The sequence below is a fragment of the Ovis aries genome, chromosome 5 (genome assembly GCF_016772045.2).
Source record: "Ovis aries strain OAR_USU_Benz2616 breed Rambouillet chromosome 5, ARS-UI_Ramb_v3.0, whole genome shotgun sequence".
Taxonomy (NCBI): Eukaryota; Metazoa; Chordata; class Mammalia; order Artiodactyla; family Bovidae; genus Ovis; species Ovis aries.
In genome coordinates, this window is record NC_056058.1 from 884316 (window position 1) to 907122 (window position 22807).

The following is a 22807-nucleotide window of genomic DNA, read 5'->3' on the forward strand; positions in this document are numbered from 1 at the left end:
AATATGTAGTTGGAAAAAGAGGGAGTATATTACGGCCTTTTCAAATAACTGTGAATATTCTTCTTTGATGCTACACTAAAACTCAACAAGGGATAATTTTTTATGATCAATTGTAGTTTGGAATTTGAACTCCATCACATTAAAGTCATTGGTCCATCTTGAAATGGCAACCCACTTCAGTATTCTTGCCTGGAAAATCCCATGGACAAGAGGAGCCTTAGAGTCGCAAAGAGTTGGATGTGGCTGAGCATCTAAACCGCGCATCTTGAATGGATCTTTTTACCTATGTACAATTTTGACATATATTGGCCATTTGGAAAATATGGGTTCACCTAATCAAGCAGATCTTCTGAATGTTGACATATTTCATTAGATGATATTTTTAAATAATATTCATTGTATATATTCACTACTAACATCATCCAAAACAGTTCTTAAGTATTGGGAAGTTGTCAGGCTCCAGAGGCAGATATGTGTTTTTTAGGTTCCCAATTCTCTCCTGAAAACTTGAATTTTATCCTTGGCAACAAATACTATCAATTGTTTTCCTTATAGTTACAGGATCATTTTAATTGATTTAAAGGAAGCATCAGCCAAATACTGAAATGTGCGTAACCATATGGGTCAGTCTTTTTTCAGGTAAAGTGGTGTTCGTGGGTAAAGTTCAGCTCACGTCAGGGGCACTAGTGCACTTCCACAAGAGCACCATGAGACCTGTGTGCACAGCAGAAGTGCCCGTGTTTACAGTGCTCCCTGCACAGCTGCAGGTTCTGCAACCGCAGACCCCACCACTCTCAGATTAGCAATGTTGGAAAACAGTGAAACTCAAGAAAGTTCTAAAAAAACAAAACTTGAATTTGCTGTGTACCAGGCCACTATTTACATAGTTTCTAGATTGTATTGGGTATTATAAGTAAACTAGAGGTGATTTAAAGTCTACAGGAGAATGTGCATGAGTTTATGCAAATACTATGCATTTTACATAAGGAGCTTGAGCATCCTTACACTTTGGTATCCAAGAGGGGTGATGGAACCATTCACCTAAGGGTGCCAAAGGATGACGGCACTCCCCTTCTGTCACACAGAATATGAAAGAGACAGATACTCAGGGCTGAGATTTAATAAAACTGAAGTTTATGTTTTCAAGAACATCCTTAAGTCACACTCACTTTTTCCCTTTTACTGTGAGTATGCAGTAGTGAAGAACGCAATGGTATCATCTGGGGCTTCTGTCTCAGTTCAGGCTAAGGCAGCAGAAATTTTACCCATCGTTCTATTTTGTATGAGTGCAAATGTTAAGACAGTGAAAAGGCAGGAATATTTTATGAATATGAAGACAGGTTCGCCCTTGTGGACCCCCTGAAAGGGTCCTGGAGGCCCCCAGGAGCCCAGAGACAACACTTTGAGGTGTCGCTCTAGGATATACCTGTGAACGGAATCACTGCCTGCCCTGTGTCAGTCACAGGCGATGCCAAGTGAGGCTGTATCCGTTTACACTGCCACCAGGGAGTTATTCTTGCTCCACGGCCTCACTGACACTTGAAGTTGTCAAACTTAAATTTTTGTCAAACTGTTAAATGGAGCATCTTTTCATGTGTTTTGGACCTTCTTGTTTTCTCTTCTATGAAATGCCCATCCCTAATTTTTCTTCAGTCTTCTATTACTGATTTGTCTTTTTTCTTAAGGATTTTTAAGAGTTTGTGTGAGTATTTAAAATGTGTACTAGTTAATTTTCGGAGAAGGCAATGGCACCCCACTCCAGTCCTCTTGCCTGGAAAATCCCGTGGATGGAGGAGCCTGGTAGGGTGCAGTCCATGGGGTCGCTAAGAGTTGGACATGACTGAGCGACTTCACTTTCACTTCTCACTTTCATGCATTGGAGGAGGAAATGGCAACCCACTCCAGTGTTCTTGCCTGGAGAATCCCAGGGACGGGGGAGCCTGATGGGCTGCCGTGTATGGGGTGTAAGGGGTTGCACAGAGTCGGACACGACTGAAACGACTTAGTAGTAGTTAATTATCCTTTGTCAGTTAGATATACTGCAAATTTTCTTCCCCTGGTTGATTGCTTTGCCTTTCATTCTCATTATTGTGTCTTTTAATGCATAGGTGTTAATTTCCTCCTTATAAGGAATTTACATTTTTGGATTATTTCTGCCTTCATATTTTGAAGCTATGCTGTTAGGTACAGACAAATTTAAACTCCTGCTATATTCTCAATAACTCAAAAATTTTATCTTTATGCAGTTACCCTTTAGACTCTTCTAATGCTTCTTGCCTTAGTCTTTTTTTTGCCTTAAAGTCTATTTTGTCTAATATTAACATAGATATGTGTATTTATCATGCATATTTTTCTATTTTTATTTATATCCCTGTGTTTGGGATGTAGCTCTTGAAAACAGCAGGCGGTTGGATTTTTTTTTAATTAGTGACTAAACAAATCCATATAGAGTAATTTCTGATCTGTGTGGATTTGTTTTTACTGTCTTCTGTTGTACCTTGCCTTCTTTACCTATTCTTTTTTCTTTCTTTGCTTCTTTTGGATTCTCTGAAATTGTGATACACTTATACAGTAGATTTATAAAATTATGTTTCCATTTTTAAAATTATGTTTCTAAAGGATATTTGCTAGCACATGAGAAGGTTCATGTGGGAAAATACGAAAATATATAGTTATAGATAGAAACATACGTACATACATATGACTGATCCTCATTATTCGCCATCCTTATATCCTGTAGTCATCATGAACACTGAATTGGCAAATACTGAGTCCTTGCTCCTAAGGAAAATATAAGATTAGGTTCCTTGTGAGCATTTCATCACAGCCTTTTCATCAACCAGTCAATATATAACCTTGATTTGTGTGTGTTTCTGTTTAATGAGACCTTCTATTGTTGATTCAGTAACACTGAATTCATGGCCAACAGTACTACAGCACACGTCTGAATGAAGCTTATCAAACATGTTTCTTCCCTTAGGGCACATGCCAGCCTCCATGTGCTTGGGAACATGAGGCAGCATGGCCGTGCTGTGCTGGACGGTTCCATCTCTGTGCCTGGGGCCACTTTGACCAGTGAAATCACCAACAAACAACACGAAAATGCAAAAAAATGACACTAAGTAGATTAGCAAAAGGACACTTGTTTACAGTGCAGAAGCTGAAGCCAGAAGTCAGGGCATCAGCTCACCCTCAGCTGGGGACTCACAGGTGCGCTGCGTGCAAACGGCCTGCTGCCCGGTGCATGTCCACAAACGACCGAGAAGCGGTGTGGGCGTGGATTTGCAGGTTACAAATGAAACGAAACGTTAGGGACCAAACACAAAATTTATGAGTAATGAGTGTTACCTGTGTGTAGGGGTATATGGTAGATACATACATTAAGTTACATCTTTCAGTTCAGTTCAGTCACTCAGTCGTGTCCGACTCTTTGCAACCCCATGAATCGCAGCACGCCTGTCCATCACCAACTCCCGGGGTTCACTCAGACTCACGTCCATCGAGTCCGTGATCCCATCCAGCCATCTCATCCTCTGTCGTCCCCTTCTCCTCTTGCCCCCAATCCCTCCCAGCATCAGGGTCTTTTCCAATGAGTCAACTCTTCGCATGAGGTGGCCGAAATACTGGAGTTTCAGCTTTAGCATCATTGCCTCCAAAGAAATTTCAGGGCTGATTTTCAGAATGGACTGGTTGGATCTCCTTGCAGTCCAAGGGACCCTCAAGAGTCTTCTCCAACACCACAGTCCAAAAGCATCAATTCTTCGGCGCTCAGCTTTCTTCACAGTCCAACTCTCACATCCATACATGACCACTGGGAAAACCATAGCCTTGACTAGATGGACTTTTGTTGGCAAAGTAATGTCTCTGCTTTTCAATATGCTATCTAGGTTGGTCATAACTTTTCTTCCAAGGAGTAAGTGTCTTTTAATTTCATGACTGCAGTCACCATCTGCAGTGATTTTGGAGCCCCCAGAAATAAAGTCTGACCCTGTTTCCACTGTTTCCCCATCTATTTCCCATGAAGTGATGGGACCAGATGCCACGATATTCGTTTTTTGAATGTTGAGCTTTAAGCCAACTTTTCCACTCTCCACTTTCACTTTCATCAAGAGGCTTTTTAGTTCCTCTTCACTTTCTGCCATAAGGGTGGTGTCATCTTCATATCTGAGGTTATTGATATTTCTCCCGGCAATCTTGATTCCAGCTTGTGCTTCTTCCAGCCCAGCATTTCTCAGCAATACGTGAACCATGAACTTCCAGTTGTTCAAGGTGGTTTTAGAAAAGGCAGAGGAACCAGAGATCAAATTGCCAACATCCACTGGACCATGGAAAAAGCAAGAGAGTTCCAGAAAAACATCTACTTCTGCTTTATTGATTATGCCAAAGCCTTTGACTGTGTGGATCACAATAAACTGTGGAAAATTCTGAAAGAGATGGGAATACAGACCACCTGACCTGCCTCTTGAGAAACCTATATGCAGGTCAGGAAGCAACACTTAGAACTGGACATGGAACAACAGACTGGTTCCAAATAGGAAAAGGAGTACATCAAGGCTGTATATTGTCGTCCTGCTTATTTAACATATGCAGAGTACATCTTTAGGTGTATAGAAAATATAACTAGAAGGATATGTCAAATCTGTGGATGGTTTTGAAGTTTTGACGTTTCTGAGATCGTCTATAATGATGATGGCTGACTTTTAAAAAGTTATTTGTGTTCAAAAAGTTATTGACAAAAAGTCTGAGCGTGGTTCTTATGTCTTTCCTAGCCTTGTTTCAGTGAGAAGACTAACAACCTGGAAGCTTACGTGAAATGGTTCAACAGACTGTGCTATCTCGTGGCTACTGAGATCTGCATGGTGCGTAGGAAGCCAGACCTTGAGCTGGCATGGCCAAAGCTGGCCGGGGCTGGAGAGGAGCCCCCCTGGGGGGGAGCCAGAAGACCGTGATGAGCCCATCTGTCTCCTAGCCCAGAGCCAGGCTGAGCACCCTCTGGGACACCAGGTGTTACCTGGCTTGCCTGTAGAGACATTTCCCCCTGAGTAGAGCCTGACATGAATCCACCTACCAGTCCCAGAGGGAGTCAGAGAGATGCTTGCTGAGGGAGAGGGGAGTAGGCTATCTGCTTCTCCCACCTGTGCCTGGGGCGGCCTGGCCTGCAGCTGAATTCTGTGTGGCTCACTCGGGACTTAGAGGTAGAAATAATCCAACTTTAAGAAGTGGGAGATCGCCCTTTGAAGTCCAGGTCCCTGGCATCTCCCAGAAAGCAGGGAGACTCGGCAACACCAAGCTGGACGTGCTGGCCACTGGATCTCAGCCCTGCCGAGCCTCCTCCCCTCCTTACGGTAGTGGGGCCCTCTCCGCAGTCCATTCCTCCACTGTGAGGTGAAGCCCAGGGCCCCCTGTCTCAGGGACAGTTTGGAGGAAGCGTATGTGCTGGGGTGGGCTCTCTGGAAGCAGACAGAGCTTGGGGGGTGAGGGGTTTGTTTATGGGGTCAACGCCTGCAATCGAGAAAGTGGGAGAGGCTCAAGCGGCTCCCGTCAGGACACCCACACCCCGCTGTGGTCGAGCCTGCTCGTCCGCCCTGCTCGGTCACTGTCGCCATCGCTGTGGGGGCTCCCCTCCAAAGCACAGCAGGACCTCAGGCGGCAGCCCTCTGAAGGTTTCAGGTGTCACAGCTCCACCAGTAACACAACACGCTTCTCAGTGGCAGTAAAGACCACACAGCATGTCTGGGAGGCAGGCGATCTCCTTAGAGAGGACACTGTGGGGTTCCCTGAGCCCTGCCTCTTCTGACGTCACATCCCTGGCCTGGGAGCCAAGAGAGATGGGGCTTTACCTGAGCAAAACCTGGACCGAGCTCACCCGCAGAGCCGGGCAGCACTCGGCCAGAAAAGGACACAGACTGGTTCTGAGCTGTCAAAGAGGTCAAAGTCTCATCCACTCAGCTGGCATTGGGGGTGAGGTTGCACAGTCAGTTGACAGAAAGCAGTGCTGGGGCTGCTAGGGGACAGGGCCTCCGGGTCACTGTGTGGCCACCACACCCCATGCAGAGTGAAGGCTGTTTGGTGCTGGGAAGAAAGGTGAGGTGGCTCTGCTTCCTGGACTTAAGGGAAGAGATGCTGGAACTGAGCCTGAGAGGAGGGGGACATGAGAGGCCCCCAGCGCCCCCCATGTTGCAGGCAGCTCATGGGTCCCCACAGAAGTCCCACCACCCCCCACTTGACCCTCTGTGCAATGGACTCTGTGCTGCCTCCCCCGGGGGCATGGTGAGACCCTGAGTCCTCGGGCTGCAGATCACCCTGGTCTGAAGCATCTCAGCTGGAAAGTTTAATGAGGGGCAAGATGCCTAAGCAGGTCAGCGCAGGGTGGGGACCCCTCGTCACTGAGGCTCAGGTACCCTGTCCCCAGCCAGCCAAGAAGAAACAGAGGGCCCAGGTGATTGAGTTCTTCATCGACGTGGCCCGGGAGTGCTTCAACATCGGCAACTTCAACTCCCTAATGGCCATCATCTGTGAGTGGGCCGGCCAGGCCTGGGGCCCCCGGGGCAAGTGCTCCCAGAGAGGGTGGGGTGGGGGCAGCCAGGCAGTGGGGCGCCAGCCAGGATGTGCCTCCAATTCCCCTACCCCACTCCAAAGGTCCTGGGGAGGTGCCCCTTTAGAGGCAAGCCCAGTCCTTTCAATGTGCTTGGTGAGAGCTTGGCAGCATGTACCCAGATTCAGGGTGAGTGGGGACCAAAAGCAGGCTCCTGATCACAGTATAGGCCCTTGTTGTGGGCATGGGGACAGGGGCCTGCACATACAGAAGCCAGGCCAGCCTGGACAACAGCGTCCATTAGCGCCCATCCACCCCTCATCTGGCAGGCTGAGGCTCCCCCAAATGTCAGCCCTCGTCAGGGTGTAGCCGGAGAGGATTAGATCAGCCAGCTGGGGGCTCCCCAGAGGAGCTGTGTAGCAATAAAACTATGCAGCCCAGAAGAGCCCTGCCAGCCTGGCCCTGCACAGCTCAGCCGTCCCTCTTCCAGCGGGCATGAACATGAGCCCGGTCTCCAGGCTGAAGAAGACTTGGGCCAAAGCGAAGACGGCCAAGTTTTTCATCCTCGAGGTAAGCAAGGCTGCTGGGCTGCTAGGGCCCACCAGCATCCCCAGGACACAGTTGCCCAAATGCTCCCTGTCTCCTTGCAGCACCAGATGGACCCAACGGGCAATTTCTGCAACTATAGAACAGCTCTGCGCGGGGCAGCCCACCGCTCCCTGACTGCCCACAGCAGCCGGGAGAAGGTAGGTCAGAGGCTTGCCTAGCCCTCAGAGCTCCTCCCTGCTCGGGACCACCTGGGCTCAGGGGGGCTGTATCAGAGAGCCTAGGTGGGGACTGGAAGGTCACTTGGTCCAATGCCTGTCCTTCTACAACCCCTGTAACAGATAGTCATGCCACCTTGCTTGAATGCCTCCAGTATAGGGAACTCACCGTTTCCCCAAACAGATCAAGACACTCCCCAGCAGCTCTAACTGGTGGCTAGATGGACGGATGGGTCAATGGAAGAATGGATGGGAGAAGGATAAATAGACGGGTGCAAGGGTGCGAGGAGAGAGGGGAGGAGAGATGGAAGGAAGAATGGGAGCTAGAGGTTGGAAGGAAGGTACAGGGAGGAAATGAAGGAGGGGAGGAAGGGAGGAAGTTTGCAGGTGTTGCCGCAGCCCTCCAGTGCCCCAGGCTGAAACTTTGAGGCCAGAAGTTCACTCTGCTCTCCTCCTGCCCATGGCTGGCTCCTTCCGCCCCTCCCACCCCCCTCGTCTCTGTCGTGAAGCCCCTCCACACAGGTCTGTCTGGGTGACCTCCATGTTGAGCTGGGTTCCGATGGAACTGCTCAGGTCCAGAAAACAAGGGCACAGGTTTACAGTCGTGAGGATGCACAGAAGTGGTGAAAAATTCTCCCACATGGGAAATGCTGCCACCCCGAGGACCGCTCCAACAGCCCTGCCTCCAAGAAGCCTGCACCAGGCACCCAAGGGGCCACCTCTGTCCCCAGAGCCCCACTGCGCTGAATCCCCACCCTCCGTCCATCTCAGCGGGGCTCCCCATCCCAGCTCCATTAGCCATCACACTCCGGAACTGGACTAGGAACTCAGCACCACAGTGAGGGGCTGGAGATGGATGGAGACCACCCCACTCTGGGCCCAGTGAGGAAGAGGGCAGGACAGGGCCCGCTGGTCCTGTCCTGCATCTGCTGTTTACCACTCTATGAGCTCGTATGAGCTACCGTACCTCAGTTAGTAAAGAATCTGCCTGCACTACAGGAGGCCCAGATTCAATTCCTGGGTCAGGAAGACCCCCTGGAGAAGGGATTGGCAGCCCACTCTAGTATCTTGCCTGGAGAATCCCATGGACAGAGGAGCCTGGGAGGCTACAGTCCATGGGGTCGCAAGAGTCAGACACGACTGAGCAACTAGACCACCACCATGACTTACTTAACCCTGAGTCTCAGCTTCCTCATCTGCGAGATGGGGCATTAAGAGCCCTACTTCACAGGACAGTGATGAGGATGAAATGAGATCCCATCTGTACGCAGATTAGCACATGATGTGCTCAGGCCCCCCACTGAGGCCCCGGCGACCAGGGCGCAAGGGGAGATAGGAAGGGCCTAAACGCGGCATGGGGACTGGCAAAGACGCCCCTCACTGTGTAGGCTGTCTCCCACCATGCTGGTGTCAGGAATGGATATCGTGCCATGCGCTCACGGTCTCTAAGCCCTGGCACAGAGAAGACATGAGCGAATGGTTGCTGAATGGACGTAAATCCAGGACAACCAGTTCACCCCAGTTTGCCTGGGACTGCCCCAGGTTCAGCCCCACAAGCTCTGCATTCCAGGACACTCCTAGTGAGCCTGGCTCTGGCCCTGGCTTAGTGGTCACTAGCTAGATGACCTTGTGCCAGGCCCTGACACGCCATGGGCCTCAGTCTCCCCCGCTGCCCTGCCCAGCTGAGCCAGCCGTGCTTCGATGCCGTGCCGAGTGCTCAGTGCTCACGTTCTCACCTCCAGGCCCTTGTCAGCTCAGATGGGGAATGATCTAGGCATTCCCTGAGCCAGAAATGTCAGGACTTGAGGGACGGCCTGGAAGCTGGCTGTAGCTGGACTGGCCACATGGGCCCAGCTCTGGAGCCTGAGGGCAGAGCAGATATGTTATTTCCTGGGCTGGTAAAACACGGCACATAAGCTAGGTAGCTTACAACAACAGAAATGTCCTGTCTCAAGTGCCAGAGGCCAGAGGCCAAAGTCAAGGTTGGCAGGGCCACGCTGTCTCCGGAGGCGCTATGGAAGGGTTCTTCTTTGCCTCTCCTGGTTTCCGATGGCCATAGGCATTCCTTGGATACTGACTGCATCACTCCTGCCTGTCTCTGTTTTCACATGACTATGTGAAACAGATAGTATATGTCCAAACTTACCTCTTTTTATAAAAGTACCTGCCCACATAATCCAATGTGACCTCATCTCCACTTGATGCCATCCATAGCAAGACTGTATCTGCAAGTAAGTTCCCGTTTGTAGGCACTGGGGTTTAGGACGTGAGCACACCTTTTCTGAGGGGCGTGGTTCAATCTACACACACAGTTCAGCCAGCTGACCCCCAACAGTAGTCTGAGCTGTCAGCAGCTGATCTCCTTTGCTTGTGCTAAGTGCCCAGTCACTTCAGTCGTGTCTGACTGTGTGACCCTGTGGGCTGCAGCCCACCAGGCTCCTCTGTCCACGAGATTCTCCAGGCAAGAGTACTGGCGTGGGTCGCCATGCCCTCTCCAGGGGATCTTCCCCACCCAGGGACTGAACCCGCATCTCTTACGTCTCCTGCATTAGCGGGCAGGTTCTTTATCACTAGCACCACCTGGGGTCATCAGGTGCAGAATAAGGAGGGAGAAACAAGACATCCGACAGTGAAACAGACACCTGGCCCTTCTCAGGCTGAGTGCAGAAGCTCGTCCCTTCAGGAGCCAGAGTAGGGATGTTTCCTGGCCTTGCCCTGATATGGTGCGATCAGATCTTTAGCTTCAAGAAAGACATTGTTAAATATATTTGTAAAAGAGGCCACAAAGTTTCTCAGCAGATGATTTACATTCCATTTTTTAAATTCATAAAACCAAAACTTTTTAAAAATTGTTCTATTTCCATCTATTTATTCTTGTTCTAATATGTATTTTATATTTAGCAGTGTGCTCAGCACACACCATTCCTCCTGGGGCACGTGAGTGGGGACGCCTGTCTATGGACCCATGATCCGTGGGGGGAAGCTCCCACTGGCCTCTCCCAACAGACGATGGGAGAAACGTTCAAAGGCCACTGAAACTCTGCAGCTTTCCCTCGGCCCCAACACAAGGGGGAATGGCATTGTATACAGCAGGAGCTCAATCAGCACTGGGGTCTGATGGGGCCTGGGAGAAAATAGTCTGGCTCCAGTTTGTGCCTCCTCTGTGGTTTCCACATTGCCCGCCCCCATGGTGCATACTAAGTAGTCTATAAGCCATGGATCCCTGAGACTGGGCAGCCTTGCCCGGGAAGTCTCTTCTGCCCTCTGCATGGGGGTATCTGGCCCTGGGGCAGGGGGCTGCTGACACGGCTGCCTCTCCCCTGTGCAGCCCCTGTGGAGAGGCCAGCTGAGGACTGACCTGCACCCTCTCCCTTCCAGATTGTCATCCCCTTCTTCAGCCTGCTCATCAAGGACATCTACTTCCTAAATGAGGGCTGTGCCAACCGCCTCCCCAACGGACATGTCAACTTTGAGGTAGGGTCCAGGCCCTCGGAGGGCCTACTACCAAGTTAGACGGACTGATAAGAGCTCCCTCCCCAAGCTGGCCCCGAGTGGTTGGCTTAATGTAGGGCTCTGAGGCGGAGTGCAGCAGTTTGCAGCCAGCATCAGGGCGGGATTGTTGGGGTCCCTCCACATCTTCTGCAGGAGGAGACTGAAGCTCGTGAACACGTGGATCCCCACTCTGTAGAGGCCTTGTGCCCAGCACAGGTGAAGTAGCATAATTTTCAGTCCTTAAGAAGCACCAGGCTGGTGAGAGAGAGAGCCGTGCAGACCCACGGTGACAACTGACGAGGTGCTGTGACAGGAGCCACATAGGAGCACAGTTCAAGGTCAGGAGAGGCCTTCCAAAGGAGGGGCCCTTAGCAGCAGGAGGAAGTGATCAGGCAAAGTGGAAAGAAGGAGATAAAGACTTCCTCTCCCTCTGCGGATAACTCATCACTGGCAGCTCAAGTGTTCTTCCCTCCTCCAGGAAGCCCCCACTGACCTCACAGGCAGAGGGAGGCCCTTTACACAGGGGGCCTCAGTCACAGCACTCAAGTCCCCAAGCTCTTTAGAAGCAAGGCCAGGCTGATCCACTCCGTCTTGACCAGACACACAGACTCACCCAGCGCATGTGTCTCAAAGTGGCTTGTGGGCCAGGCATGGAAGGGGAGCAATGGAAGAGGAGTCCCAAGGGCACAGGCTAGTGACAGCAGATGGTCACTGAGTCAGACAGAGCATCGCATGAGCAGTGATTCCCAATCCATAGGAAAGCAGGGGCTTTTCTCCTGCAAGTGGGTCAGCCCTACCCTGGTACAGCCCCACCCTGGTACAGCCCCACTCATTCTCCGAGTGGTAGCAGTTCTGGGCTGGCCCTTCACTCTGTCCAAGTCTGTCTCTGCTGCCATGGACAGGCTTCCGCCACGACCACACAGAGGGCCTGGGAGGCGTGGACATGCAGTAAGGCTGCCACTACCTCCTACTGACAGGGCCTGCAGTGAATGCCTGGCCTCTCTCACCTGGAGCTGCCTCTGCTGTGGGCCTCACCTGGACACCCCAGCAGGTCTTCACACACTACCCACAGGCCTCATGGCCCCTGAGGGCTGGGCATGGCTGGACGAAGCCCAGTCCAGCAGGTGGCCTGGGTGCCGCATCCCAGGGGAACAGTCCAGGCTGCAGGCAACAAGGAAGAGGCTGGGCTTGGGAGAGACCGCAGGGGCTAAGGGGCCAGGGAGTTCACAGTGCACACCCTGTCTTTTGCCTTTCTTGAATTGGTCCTTATAACCAAGGCCTAGGAGGAAGGGTGGGTGGTTGGACAAGAAAGCAAGGTATTTAAGTGGCCGCAGATCCCTGGGCGTGGGCAGTGGGGGCTAGAGGCAGACACCAAGGCTGATCAGAGGAAGCCACAGAGTGGGGTTCTCACCCAGTCACAACTTTGTATTTAAAAAGCCTTCTTTAAGTTAGCAGTTTTTAAAATTTTAAATGTATTTAAATTTTACTCAAAATTCTACTTCAATGAGTTAAATTTTCTTTAAATACATTTATTTAAATGCATTTACATCTCAAACTTGCTATAAGTAGGGATATATCACTTACCATAAGTTGAGATAACCACAAAAATAAGCAGAATGAAACTAAAGCAGAAGTCACCTCTAGCTTAATGCACTGCCTGCTGACGGCCATAGCCCAAGACTGCCCTTTCCCCAACACAAGAGAGGGGGATGAGCCTTAGGTATTGGGTGTGGCAAATTCTTCACAGAGAATAAAGAGAGATGACCAGCATCCAGATTTCCTGAGTGACTCTGTCATTTTCTGCCCCATGATCCACTCTGCCCGCCCTAGAAGCAGGCCTCACTGGGAATGATGAGAGATGACAAGGCAGGGCCAGCCCCGCTGTCACAGGTGACCTCCAGGCACTAAGGGCGCCTGCACTTTATGTCTCTATGTCATTGGCAGAAATTTCTGGAGCTGGCCAAGCAAGTAGGAGAGTTCATCACCTGGAAACAAGTGGAGTGTCCCTTCGAGCAAGACCTCAGCATCACGCACTACCTGCACACTGCCCCCATCTTCAGCGAGGATGGTAAGGCAGCCCCTGGCCTCCCTTACCCTCAGCCATGAAACTCGTGGGAGGCCTCTTAGTCACATCACTGTTCAGGGCCCTTGCTGTGAGCAGGGATGCACCACCCTTGACTGTACTGGTTCTGGGAGGAAGCAGAGAAGACTGCGTCCCCCAGCTGGGTGATTGCTACCCCCAGAGCGCAGGACAAGGCCTGGGGAGATGCAGGTTGTGGCCCCAAGGCCAGGCTGCTCCCTGGGCACAGTTTGGAGGCTGTTGGACATTGTAAATCTGAACGATGTTTGGCCCTAATTCCCTCATCAGGCAAGTGGGCATGATGATAAAAACAGCCCTCCCTGGGCTCATGCGGGGATGGTAAAGCACTTGGCTGACTGTGGGTCTTTTCACGGCTGGTGTTTGTGTATGTATGTATGTACGCAATGTGAGTACCTGTGTACATATGTGCGCATGTGTAATACACACTGTCCTGAAATGAGGCATCCATTCTCCCAAGCACTGTTAATATCTGTCCCCTTAAATAGGTTAGCATTTCCATCTGATCACTTGTCAGATACAACAGATTTGCTTTTGAATTTACTGAGTATACTCCCGGAGCTGCCTCCTCCAGAAAGAGAAAGTAATGGAGAAGCAAATAGTCATCTGGGGCTGAGTTGATGAGCTTCGCGGGGGCAGTGTGGCTCCATGGTTAGCTGCTTTCTGGATGCAGGATGTCATGGGACCATGCTGAGAGGACCCTGCTTAGCACACAGGAGGCCTGATTCTCATCATGGCAGGCGTTCTACACATGGACCCACACTCGTGCTCAGGAAAACACCATCTGCCACAAAGAAAAAATTAAGGGAAAGAGTTTTTTAGTGACTTGCTTCTGAATTAATATTTTCAATTTGGCCATTTTTTATATTTTGAAGTTAGTAAATTTGGGGGGTCTCACCCATATCTGGAGTCTCCCCTACCACACATAATGATAAGCTCACCAGCCTGGGTGCTCCCACCCCAGAAGCGGTGTTACCTATTGGTACCTATTGCATCTATAAAGTTGGGTAATGAGAGAAACTGCTTCCTAGGGCCATGGTGAGAATTAACTGACGGGGCACCAGCAAAGCCCACAGGACTACATTCAATCAATACTAGTTGTATTTGTTTCTTATTGATGTTGTAACAGATCACCACAAATTTGGTGGCTCAGAACAACACAAATTTATCCTCTTATGACTACAGAAGTTAGCAAGTCTGAAATTAGTTCTACTATGCTGAAATCGAGGTGTTGGCAGAACTGTTTATTTCTGGAAGCGTTAGGGGAGAAATCCATTTCCTGGCCTTTTACAACTTCTAGTGGCTGCCTGCCTGAATTCCTTGGTTTGTGGCCCCTTCTCCCATATTCTTCTTATACCAGCCTCTGCTTCCACCATCATATTGCCTTCTGAAGTCAAGTCTCCCTCTTTCCCTCTTGTAAGGATACTTGTGATTGCAGTTAAGACCCATCCAGATAATCCAGGGTAGATAATCTCCTCATCTCTAGATCCTTAACTAAATCATATTTGTGAAGTCCCTTTTGACCATATTCAGGGGATTAAGACCTGTATCTCTGGGGCCATTATTCAACCTGCTACACTAGTTATTATGATGATTATTGTCATTAGTGGAACCTGGGCAATAAAAAGTGTCAGAGGCACATTAGGAGAGAGGTGGGGAGAGTCTAGGGCCAGGAAGAGGAGAGGTTTGGGGTGTGTATTTCATTCGCTCCCTTAGTCTACAATATTTCTAGAGAGTCTGCTAACTGGCAGTCAGACAGACTGCCATGAACATATAAGTGAAATCCTGGCCTTTCTGGAATGCCCTTAGAGGGAAGCACCTTCCATTTTAACCCTCCTTTCTTCCTATCCTTCCCTCCACCCTCACCCCACCCCACCACCTGACACACACACACACACACATGCAAAATAAGGCTGAGAAAATTTTAAAAAGGAACATGTATTAGGCCCCAGTTAGGATGGTCAAAGCCTCTGACAAAAGCCTGGCCCTGCCCTCAGTCCCATCAGACCTCTCCTGACAGGATGTGCTGGCAATCCAGTCAGCTCCCTGAAACAAGAGAAAATAGAGAAAATCTCAGCAGAGACATAGAATATATACAGAAGAGTCAAATGGAAATTTTAGAACGGAAAAAATGCAACAACTGAAATAAGAAAACTGAATGGATGGGTTCAGTAGCATAATGGAGAGAACAGAGGAAAGAATCAGTGAGCTGAAAGACAGAACAATAGAAACTATACAGTCTTGACAACAGAGGAAAAATAGGCTGAGCCAAGCCCGGGAGGCCAGTGGGACTGTAACAAAACACGCAGCACTCACGTCATCAGAGTCTGGGAAGGAGAGGACAAACTGGGTACGGTTGAAAAGTACTCAGAGACGTAATGGCAAGAAATGTCCCTATGTGGAAAAGACATAAACCTACAGATTCGAGAAGCTGAGTGAATCCCAAACAGGATAAACCAAAAGAACCTGTACCGAGACATGTCATAATCAAACATCTGGAAACTAAAGAAAAAAAACTATCTTGAAAGTCCTGAGAGGGAAATGACAGTACCTATAGGAGAAAAACAGTTCAGATGGCACCAGGTTCGTCATCAGATGCCATAGGGGCAGTGGCACATTTTTCCAGTGCTGAAAGAAAACAACTATCAACCCATAATTTTATACCCAGGGAAAATATCCTTTAGGAGCTTACTGTAGCTAAGGCAAAATGGAATTCTAGAAACTGTTCAAGGAACCCATAAGAAAAGAAAAACAAAACACAGAACAAAAAGAAAACAATGCATGAGTAAATAAATAAACAGGCAGACGTAAGCTCTAACGTATCAATATTATATTAACAGAAGTGATCCAAATACAGAGATTGGCGGAGTAAATTAAAAATGTGACCCAACTAGATGCTGTCTACATGAAACTCATTTTCAAATATAATGATACAGACAAGTTAAAAAGTAAAATGATGGGGAAACGTTAATCAAAAAAAAAAAAAAAAGCAGAAATGGCAGTATTACTATAAGATAAATTACTTCAGAGCAAAGAAAATTTCCAGAGACAGAAACATTCAGTTCAGTTCAGTTGCTCAGTCGTGTCTGACTCTTTGTGATCCCATGAACCACAGCACAGCAGGCCTCCCTGTCCATCACCAACTACTGGAGTCCACCCAACCCATGTCCACTGAGTTGGAGATGTCATCCAACCATCTCATCCTCTGTCGTCCACTCCTCCTCCTGCCTTCAATCTTTTCTAGCATCAGGGGCTTTTCAAATGAGTCAGCTCTTCACATCAGGTGGCCAAAGTTTCGAAGTTTCAGCTTCAACATCAGTCCTACCAATGAACACCCAGGACTGATCTCCTTTAGGATGGACTGGTTGGATCTCTTTGCAGTCCAAGGGACTCTCAAGAGTCTTCTCCAACACCACAGTTCAAAAGCATCAATTCTTTCCACGTTCAGCTTTCTTTATAGTCCAGTTCTCACATCCATACATGACTACTGGAAAAACCATAGCCTTGACTAGATGGACGTTTGTTGACAGAGTAATGTCTCTGCTTTTTAATATGCTATCTGGGTTGGTCATAACTTTCCTGCCAAGGAGTAAGTGTCTTTTAATGTCATGGCTGTAATCACCATCTGCAGTGATTTTGGAGCCCCCAAAAATAAAGTCAGCCACTGTTTCCACTGTTTCCCCATCTATTTGCCATGAAGTGATGGGACCTGATGCCGTAATCTTAGTTTTCTGAATGTAAGCCAACTTTTTCGCTCTCCTCTTTCACTTTCATCAAGAGGCTCTTTAGTTCTTCTTCACTTTCTGCCATAAGGGTGGTATCATCTGCATGTCTGAGGTTATTGATACTTCTCCCAGCAATCTTGATTCCAGCTTGTGCCTCCTCCAGCCCAGTGTTTCTCATGATGTACTCTGCATGTTAGTTAAATAAGCAGGGTGACAATATACAGCGTTGACGTACTCCTTTTTCTATTTGGAACATTATGTAATAATAAAATGGTCAGTCCCCCAAGAAGATGTAGCAATCCTAAATGTGTATCCACCAAGCAACAACGTTTATGAAGCAAAACTCAATAGAACTGAAAGGAGAAATAGATCCACAATTATTAATATTATTGGTGACTTCAACACCCTCTGTTAACAACTGATATAACAACTAGGGAGGAAGTCAGCAAAGACCAAGCAGAACTCACCAATACCATCAAAGAGGATCCAATGGACATTTATAAACAATTCCATATAACTACAGCAGAATACACATTTTTTTCAATTGCCCATAGAACATATACCAAGATAAACCATATCATGAGCTACATAAGACAAAGTGCAACAAATTTAAATAACTGAAATCATACGGTATATATTCTCTGATCACAATAGAATCAAACTAGAAATCAATAACAGAAGACAACAGGAAAATCTCCAAATGCTTAGAATCTAAACAACATACTTCTAAATAATCCATGAGTTAAGAAGTCTTGGGTAAATAAAAAATAATTGAACTAAATGGAAATGCTATCAATATTTGTGGGACATAGCTAAAGAAGGGCTGAGAGAATTTTACAGCATGGAATGCATACATTAGAAAAAATGAAACACCTTGAATCAATCATCTCAGTTCCCACTCCAAAAACCTAGAAAAAGAGGAGCAAAGTAAACCAAAAGTCAGCAGAAGAAAAGAAATAAGAGCACAAGAGAGCAGAAATCAATGAAATGGAAAACAGAACCATTTTAAAAAGTTAATTAAAGAGCTTGTTCTTTGAAAAGCATAATAAAATTTCCATCCTTTAGCAAAGAACATCTTGAATAAAGAAAAATGAGAGAAAGACAGAAATTATTAATATTGGGAATGAAACAAATTATCACTACAGACTCTGCGAACATCAAAAGACTCATAAGAAAATGCTCTGAAAAACTATATGCATGTAAATTTGACAATTTAGATGAAATGGACCGATTTCTCAAAAAACACAAACTTCCACAACTCAACATAAAACAGATAATTTGAATAGCCCAATAGCTATTAAGAAAACTGAAATTTTCATTTAAAAGCACTCCGAAATGAAGTATCTGAGCCCATATAGTTATACTAGAGAATTCTACCAAATATTTAAAGAAATAACACCGACTCTGTACCATCTCCTTCAGAAAAAGAATGAAGACGAGGGAACTTCCCAGGTTGCCTTATAAAGCTAATATTATGATATCACAATCAGACAAAGACAGTACAGCTAATACAGACTGATGTCCCTCATGTATACAGATGCAAAAAATCCTTCAGAAAATACTAGCAAACATAATTCCACAGTATATAAAAATAAGCATATATCATGACTTATTCCAGAGATGTAAGGCTATTCAGTATTTAACTAGATAACAGAGAACCCAGAAAGAGACCCACACGAATATTCCAAGTGATTTTTGACAAAAGTGCAAAAGCAATTCAGTGAAGGAAAGATAGTCTTCACAACAAATGATGCAAATGTATCTGGACATCCACAGGGCAAAAAATGAACTTCAACCCAAGCCTCACATTTTATACAGAAAGTAACTCAAAATGGATCACAGGCTTGAATATAAAACTATAAAACTTTTAGAAAAAAAAAAAGAGAGAGAGAGAGAAGCAAGAGAAAATCTTCAGAATGTAGAACCAGACAAAGAGTTTCTTATAAAACTAAATATGCAACTACTCTATGACTCAGCACTTATTCTCTTGGGCATGTTTATTCCAGAGAAATGAATGTTTACATGTTTTCACAAAAACTCATACACCAATGTTTACAGAAGCTTAATTTGTTACAGCCAAACACTGGAAACAACCCAGATGGCCTTCAGTGGGTGAATGGTTAAACAAAGTATGGTATGGAATACTATTCAGCTACAAAAAGGAATGCACCCCACTGATGCACACTACAGCATGGATGCATCTCCAGAGAATTACTGAGTGAAAAGAGCCAATCCCAAAAGGTTACATACTGTGTAATTCCATTTCTATAGCATTCTTGAAATGACAAAATAAAGATTCAGGGAACAGATTCATGGTGGTCAGGGATTAAGGAAGGAGTGGGGCCAGAAGGGAGCTGGGTGTGGCTGTAAAAGGGCAGCATGAGGGATCCCTGTGGTGATGGGATGTTCTGCACCTTGACTATGTTGACACCAATATCCTGGTGATAATCTCATCCTGTAGTTTGGCAATTGGTTACTGTTGGGAGAAACTGGGTGAAAGGTGCATGGATCTCCCTGTATTATCTCTTACAATTGCATGTGAATCTGCAGTTACATCCCAATAACAAATTAATTCAAAAGCAAAAAGCAGGTGAGACTGTTGAGTGTAGAAGAGGTTATTATCATTGATCATAAATGCATACTATCACTTCATTTTCTGATTAGGTCTTTATTTGGCTTCTTATGAAAGTGAGAGCCCAGAGAACCAAACAGAAAAAGAGAGGTGGAAATCTCTAAGGTGAGTCTATGTGCCAAGACAAGGTTGGAGGGTGAGGGGGCAGACTAGAGGGAGGGGTAGGATGCTTGGGGAGGGTCCCTGGGGCCAAGTCAGAGCTGAGGGACTTCATCAGTTGTCAGCCTGATGGGAGGCCCTCCGTGGGGGTGGGGGCAGGTCAGACCAGGGTCTTAGAGGTTAGGGAGGAACTCAAGCACTGGGGTATGGAGAAGAGGCGAGGACCATGACCCGCCAGAGCTTGAGGTTGCCTCGTGGGCAGCTGAGATGTGTGCCCCAGGGCCTGAAACCCCAGTCCACGCTCATGCTAGAAAGTTAGGCACACACCGTCTCTTCTTGTTCGGCCTGTTAATACAGCTGAACGAGGTCAGAAAAGAGGAGCAGCACTGGGCTCTGAGGACTGAGCCACGAAGACAGCACATGCCCCTCTGGGGTGGGGGTCACAGGGGTACATCACCACAGGCCAGGCCGGCAGGGCCCCACCACCCTCAGCATGTTCAAATCTGCAGGTCTTCTATTCTGGGGAAGACGTGAGAGGCGCTGAGCTGGAGCAGGAGGAGGAGGGAGAGGAAGAGAGGAAGCCAGCCTTCTGCAGCCCTGCCTGCCCCAGCCAGCCCAGTGGGAGGTGGAGGCACTGATGCGTCACTGCTTTGCAAACTGTGATCCTGTGGCCTGCCACCTGCCACAGTGACCACACGGCCCAGGCGAACTTTCTCCACCTTTTGTGAAACCTCAGCCCTGGAAGGGCCCAGGGCCTCCAAACATATGAGGGGCACGTGCCTCGGGGGCCCTGCCTTCAGAACAGTGGCGGTCACATTGCTGATCAGTCTGTCTGTCCTCGGCAATGATCCAAGAGGTTGGGCGGCTGTGGGCTCACCCTCGCCATGGAGGTAAACACCTAGCCTGTCTCCAGGTGACCTGGGAACCTTCATATATCCAGCAGCCGTCATGGTGCCATGGGAGGGGGCACAGCCCAGTTGCGGCCCCTGCCATGTTACTAATGGACCCAGTCCTGCCCAGTGAGATGGGCTGGTTTCTGTAGCCCTGTGTATACCCTTTCGGCATCCTGCTGGTATCAGGGTAGCTTCCTGGTGAGAGCTATGACAGCAGGTCAGCAGGACAAATGTGAGTCACGCACTTGACCATGTGTACAGTACACTGTACATTTTAGAGCTGGTATAAACACGCTGGTATACCCTGTGTATTCACATCCACTTCGCATCTCTCACTGGTGACTTTCTGCCAGGATGCAGGGCAATGTCCCCGTTCAGGCCTGGGAATGCAGTGAGCACAGGTCAGGAGGGGGACTTGGGGGCCATTTCCATGCCATAGGCCCCATATCCTGCTGAAACTTGCTGGTGCACAGTCAGTATTTGGTGAGCTCCAGGGAGTGGATACTGACAGCCATGTGTGAGGCCAGATGCCTCTCTTGTTTGGGTGAACAGTGATGGAGTCGGGGAGGACCCATAGCCCACAGGAGGTCCTCCAGTGGGCTCTCACTCTGCCCTTCACACACTGAGCCACATTTCTGGGTCTGGAGCAAATGGGTCATGGAGCTGCTGAGCCCCCACCTGGCATGCAACCAGGTCACCCAGTCAAGAAGTCAGGGAGTGTGATGGGCACCCCCAGTCCCAGTCAGGGCCTGAGCACAGAGGACTGTGCTGAAGACGCAGTGATGCATCCTGGCCAGCCCCTGACCACATCAGGCCTCTCAGAGTCCAGACCCGGCTCAGCTGTCTTGGCAGTGTGGCCTTTGGTCCCACCTGGAGGACAGGCAGAGACAAGACAACCAACACCCCAGATGCCTCCCCCAACTCGAAGAACTCTGCCTGATGAACTCAGGACCTCAGCAAGGATCCTGCAGCCTGAAGAGGCATGGGAGTGTGCCTATTTGGCTTGAACGGAATCTGCTGTACTCCAGACCAGCCTACCCCTGTCCATCCGAGACCCCAGAGAGGCTGAGGAGTACAGCAGAGACAGTCTGGGTTTCAGTCAGGCCCAGGCTCCCACCCTGCCTCACACCATATCTAAGCTCTCCACAGGGGTTGGGGTGGGGTTCTGGGGCCAAAACCAAGGGTTCCTGGGGGTCCCAGAAGCTAACTAGAAGCACTTCCTGATCCCCTCAGGCCTGCCCAGCACACTCCCTTGGTGTCTGGCATCTCCTGGGGCAACACTGGACCAGACTCCTAAAGCCATCAGCAGGGACCCAGAGCACTGCCTGTCGGAGGTCGGGACAGGTGCACAGAGCGGGTTAGTGGCCTGGAGACGCAATGGCAGGCCCAGGGCTGAGGCCTGGGGAGCTCCAGGAGGCCTCCTCAGGTTATCTCCTTCCCTCCTCCCCAGCCACAGGGAGGCAGGACACGCTGGATGGGGCCCCCAGTTCCACAGGCCCAGGCCTTGCCAGTCACCTGACTCCAGCTCCCTATGCTTGAGCAGCTCAGCTCAGAAGCCTGTGAGGAAATCCCAGAATACTGAGCTTCAGGAAGCATCAGGTGAGGTCAAGGAGGCGGGGGCAGCTGGCCAGTGTGTTCTCTGCCTCATGCAATCCTTCCCCCGGGCCCAGGATCCCAGACCCCAAATTCCTCCCCTCAGCCACACCCCTCAGAGTCCTCTCCATCGCCTACCAGAGGACGGCAGCTCCTGCAGGCTGTGGGGAACATCAGGAAAGGATGCTGGAGAAGTAGTACAGGCCTGGAGGTGGCACTCCGGGGGTTAGCTGTGAGGCAGGCCAAGAACATCACTGCTCATAAAGCCCTGAGGCTGTCTCCTGTCTCCTGGTTCTGTAGGCTTGCACTGCTGGGTGTTCCCACTGCCCGGCACGCTGTAACTCGGTTTGTCGATCTAGTAAGAGCTGCAACCTCACACGCTGCGGTCCCCGTCCCGGGGAGGGTCCCTGACTTGCAACACTCACATCCACAGCTGCTCCCTCCAGCCTGCCAGTCCCTTTGGCCCAGGGCAAAATAAGTGTCAGCTGAGGATGGCGAGGTGAGACCTGGGCTCATCCCCATCTCGGAGAGAGTCCAGGCAATGAGGAGGCAGAAGCCCGTGGCCAGCCCCACAGAGAACAACAGGGCCAAGGGACTCACGCTGAGTGCACCTGTATCTCGGATTTATCCAGGGACCCTGCTCCCCACCTCTGTGAGCAGCCACTTGGTACCAAGCCCCCAATGCCCAGGTCAGGAGGAAGGCTTTGCTTGACTCAGTAGCTCCACAGGTGGGGAACATGGTACCCCTTCTCAAATGCAGCCTCAGGGCCCAGGGAGGATTGGTACCTGGCTCATGGCCTGTAAATGGTTCCTTCGCCACATCCCAGGACTCATGGCCCCTCCCTGCAGAGGCCCTGCTGTCCGCCTGCTCTCCTAGCCTCAGTCCCTGTGGCCAGGTCAGATGGCCTACCTGGGGGGCAGCAGATTGAGGAGCCCAGGCCTATGGACCAGGTGTCAGCAGCACAGGTGGTGCCCG

At 49.1% G+C, this 22807-nt stretch overlaps 1 protein-coding gene across 4 annotated transcripts in view; it reads left to right on the forward strand.

Moving 5' to 3' along the window:
* RASGEF1C (RasGEF domain family member 1C) overlaps nucleotides 1–22207 on the forward strand; it is a 105928-nt gene extending 83721 nt beyond the window's left edge. For all 4 annotated transcript variants that reach the window (XM_042250845.2, XM_042250846.2, XM_060416108.1 and 1 more), the window contains 8 exons: nucleotides 4770–4859; nucleotides 6413–6515; nucleotides 7026–7105; nucleotides 7186–7281; nucleotides 10678–10773; nucleotides 12736–12859; nucleotides 19279–19351; nucleotides 19855–22207. In XM_042250845.2, coding sequence (XP_042106779.1) covers nucleotides 4770–4859; nucleotides 6413–6515; nucleotides 7026–7105; nucleotides 7186–7281; nucleotides 10678–10773; nucleotides 12736–12859; nucleotides 19279–19351; nucleotides 19855–19879 — 687 coding nt within the window. In that variant the 3' untranslated portion in view covers nucleotides 19880–22207. The remainder of the gene's footprint in view (nucleotides 1–4769; nucleotides 4860–6412; nucleotides 6516–7025; nucleotides 7106–7185; nucleotides 7282–10677; nucleotides 10774–12735; nucleotides 12860–19278; nucleotides 19352–19854) is intronic.
* The last annotated feature ends 600 nt before the right edge of the window (nucleotides 22208–22807 follow it).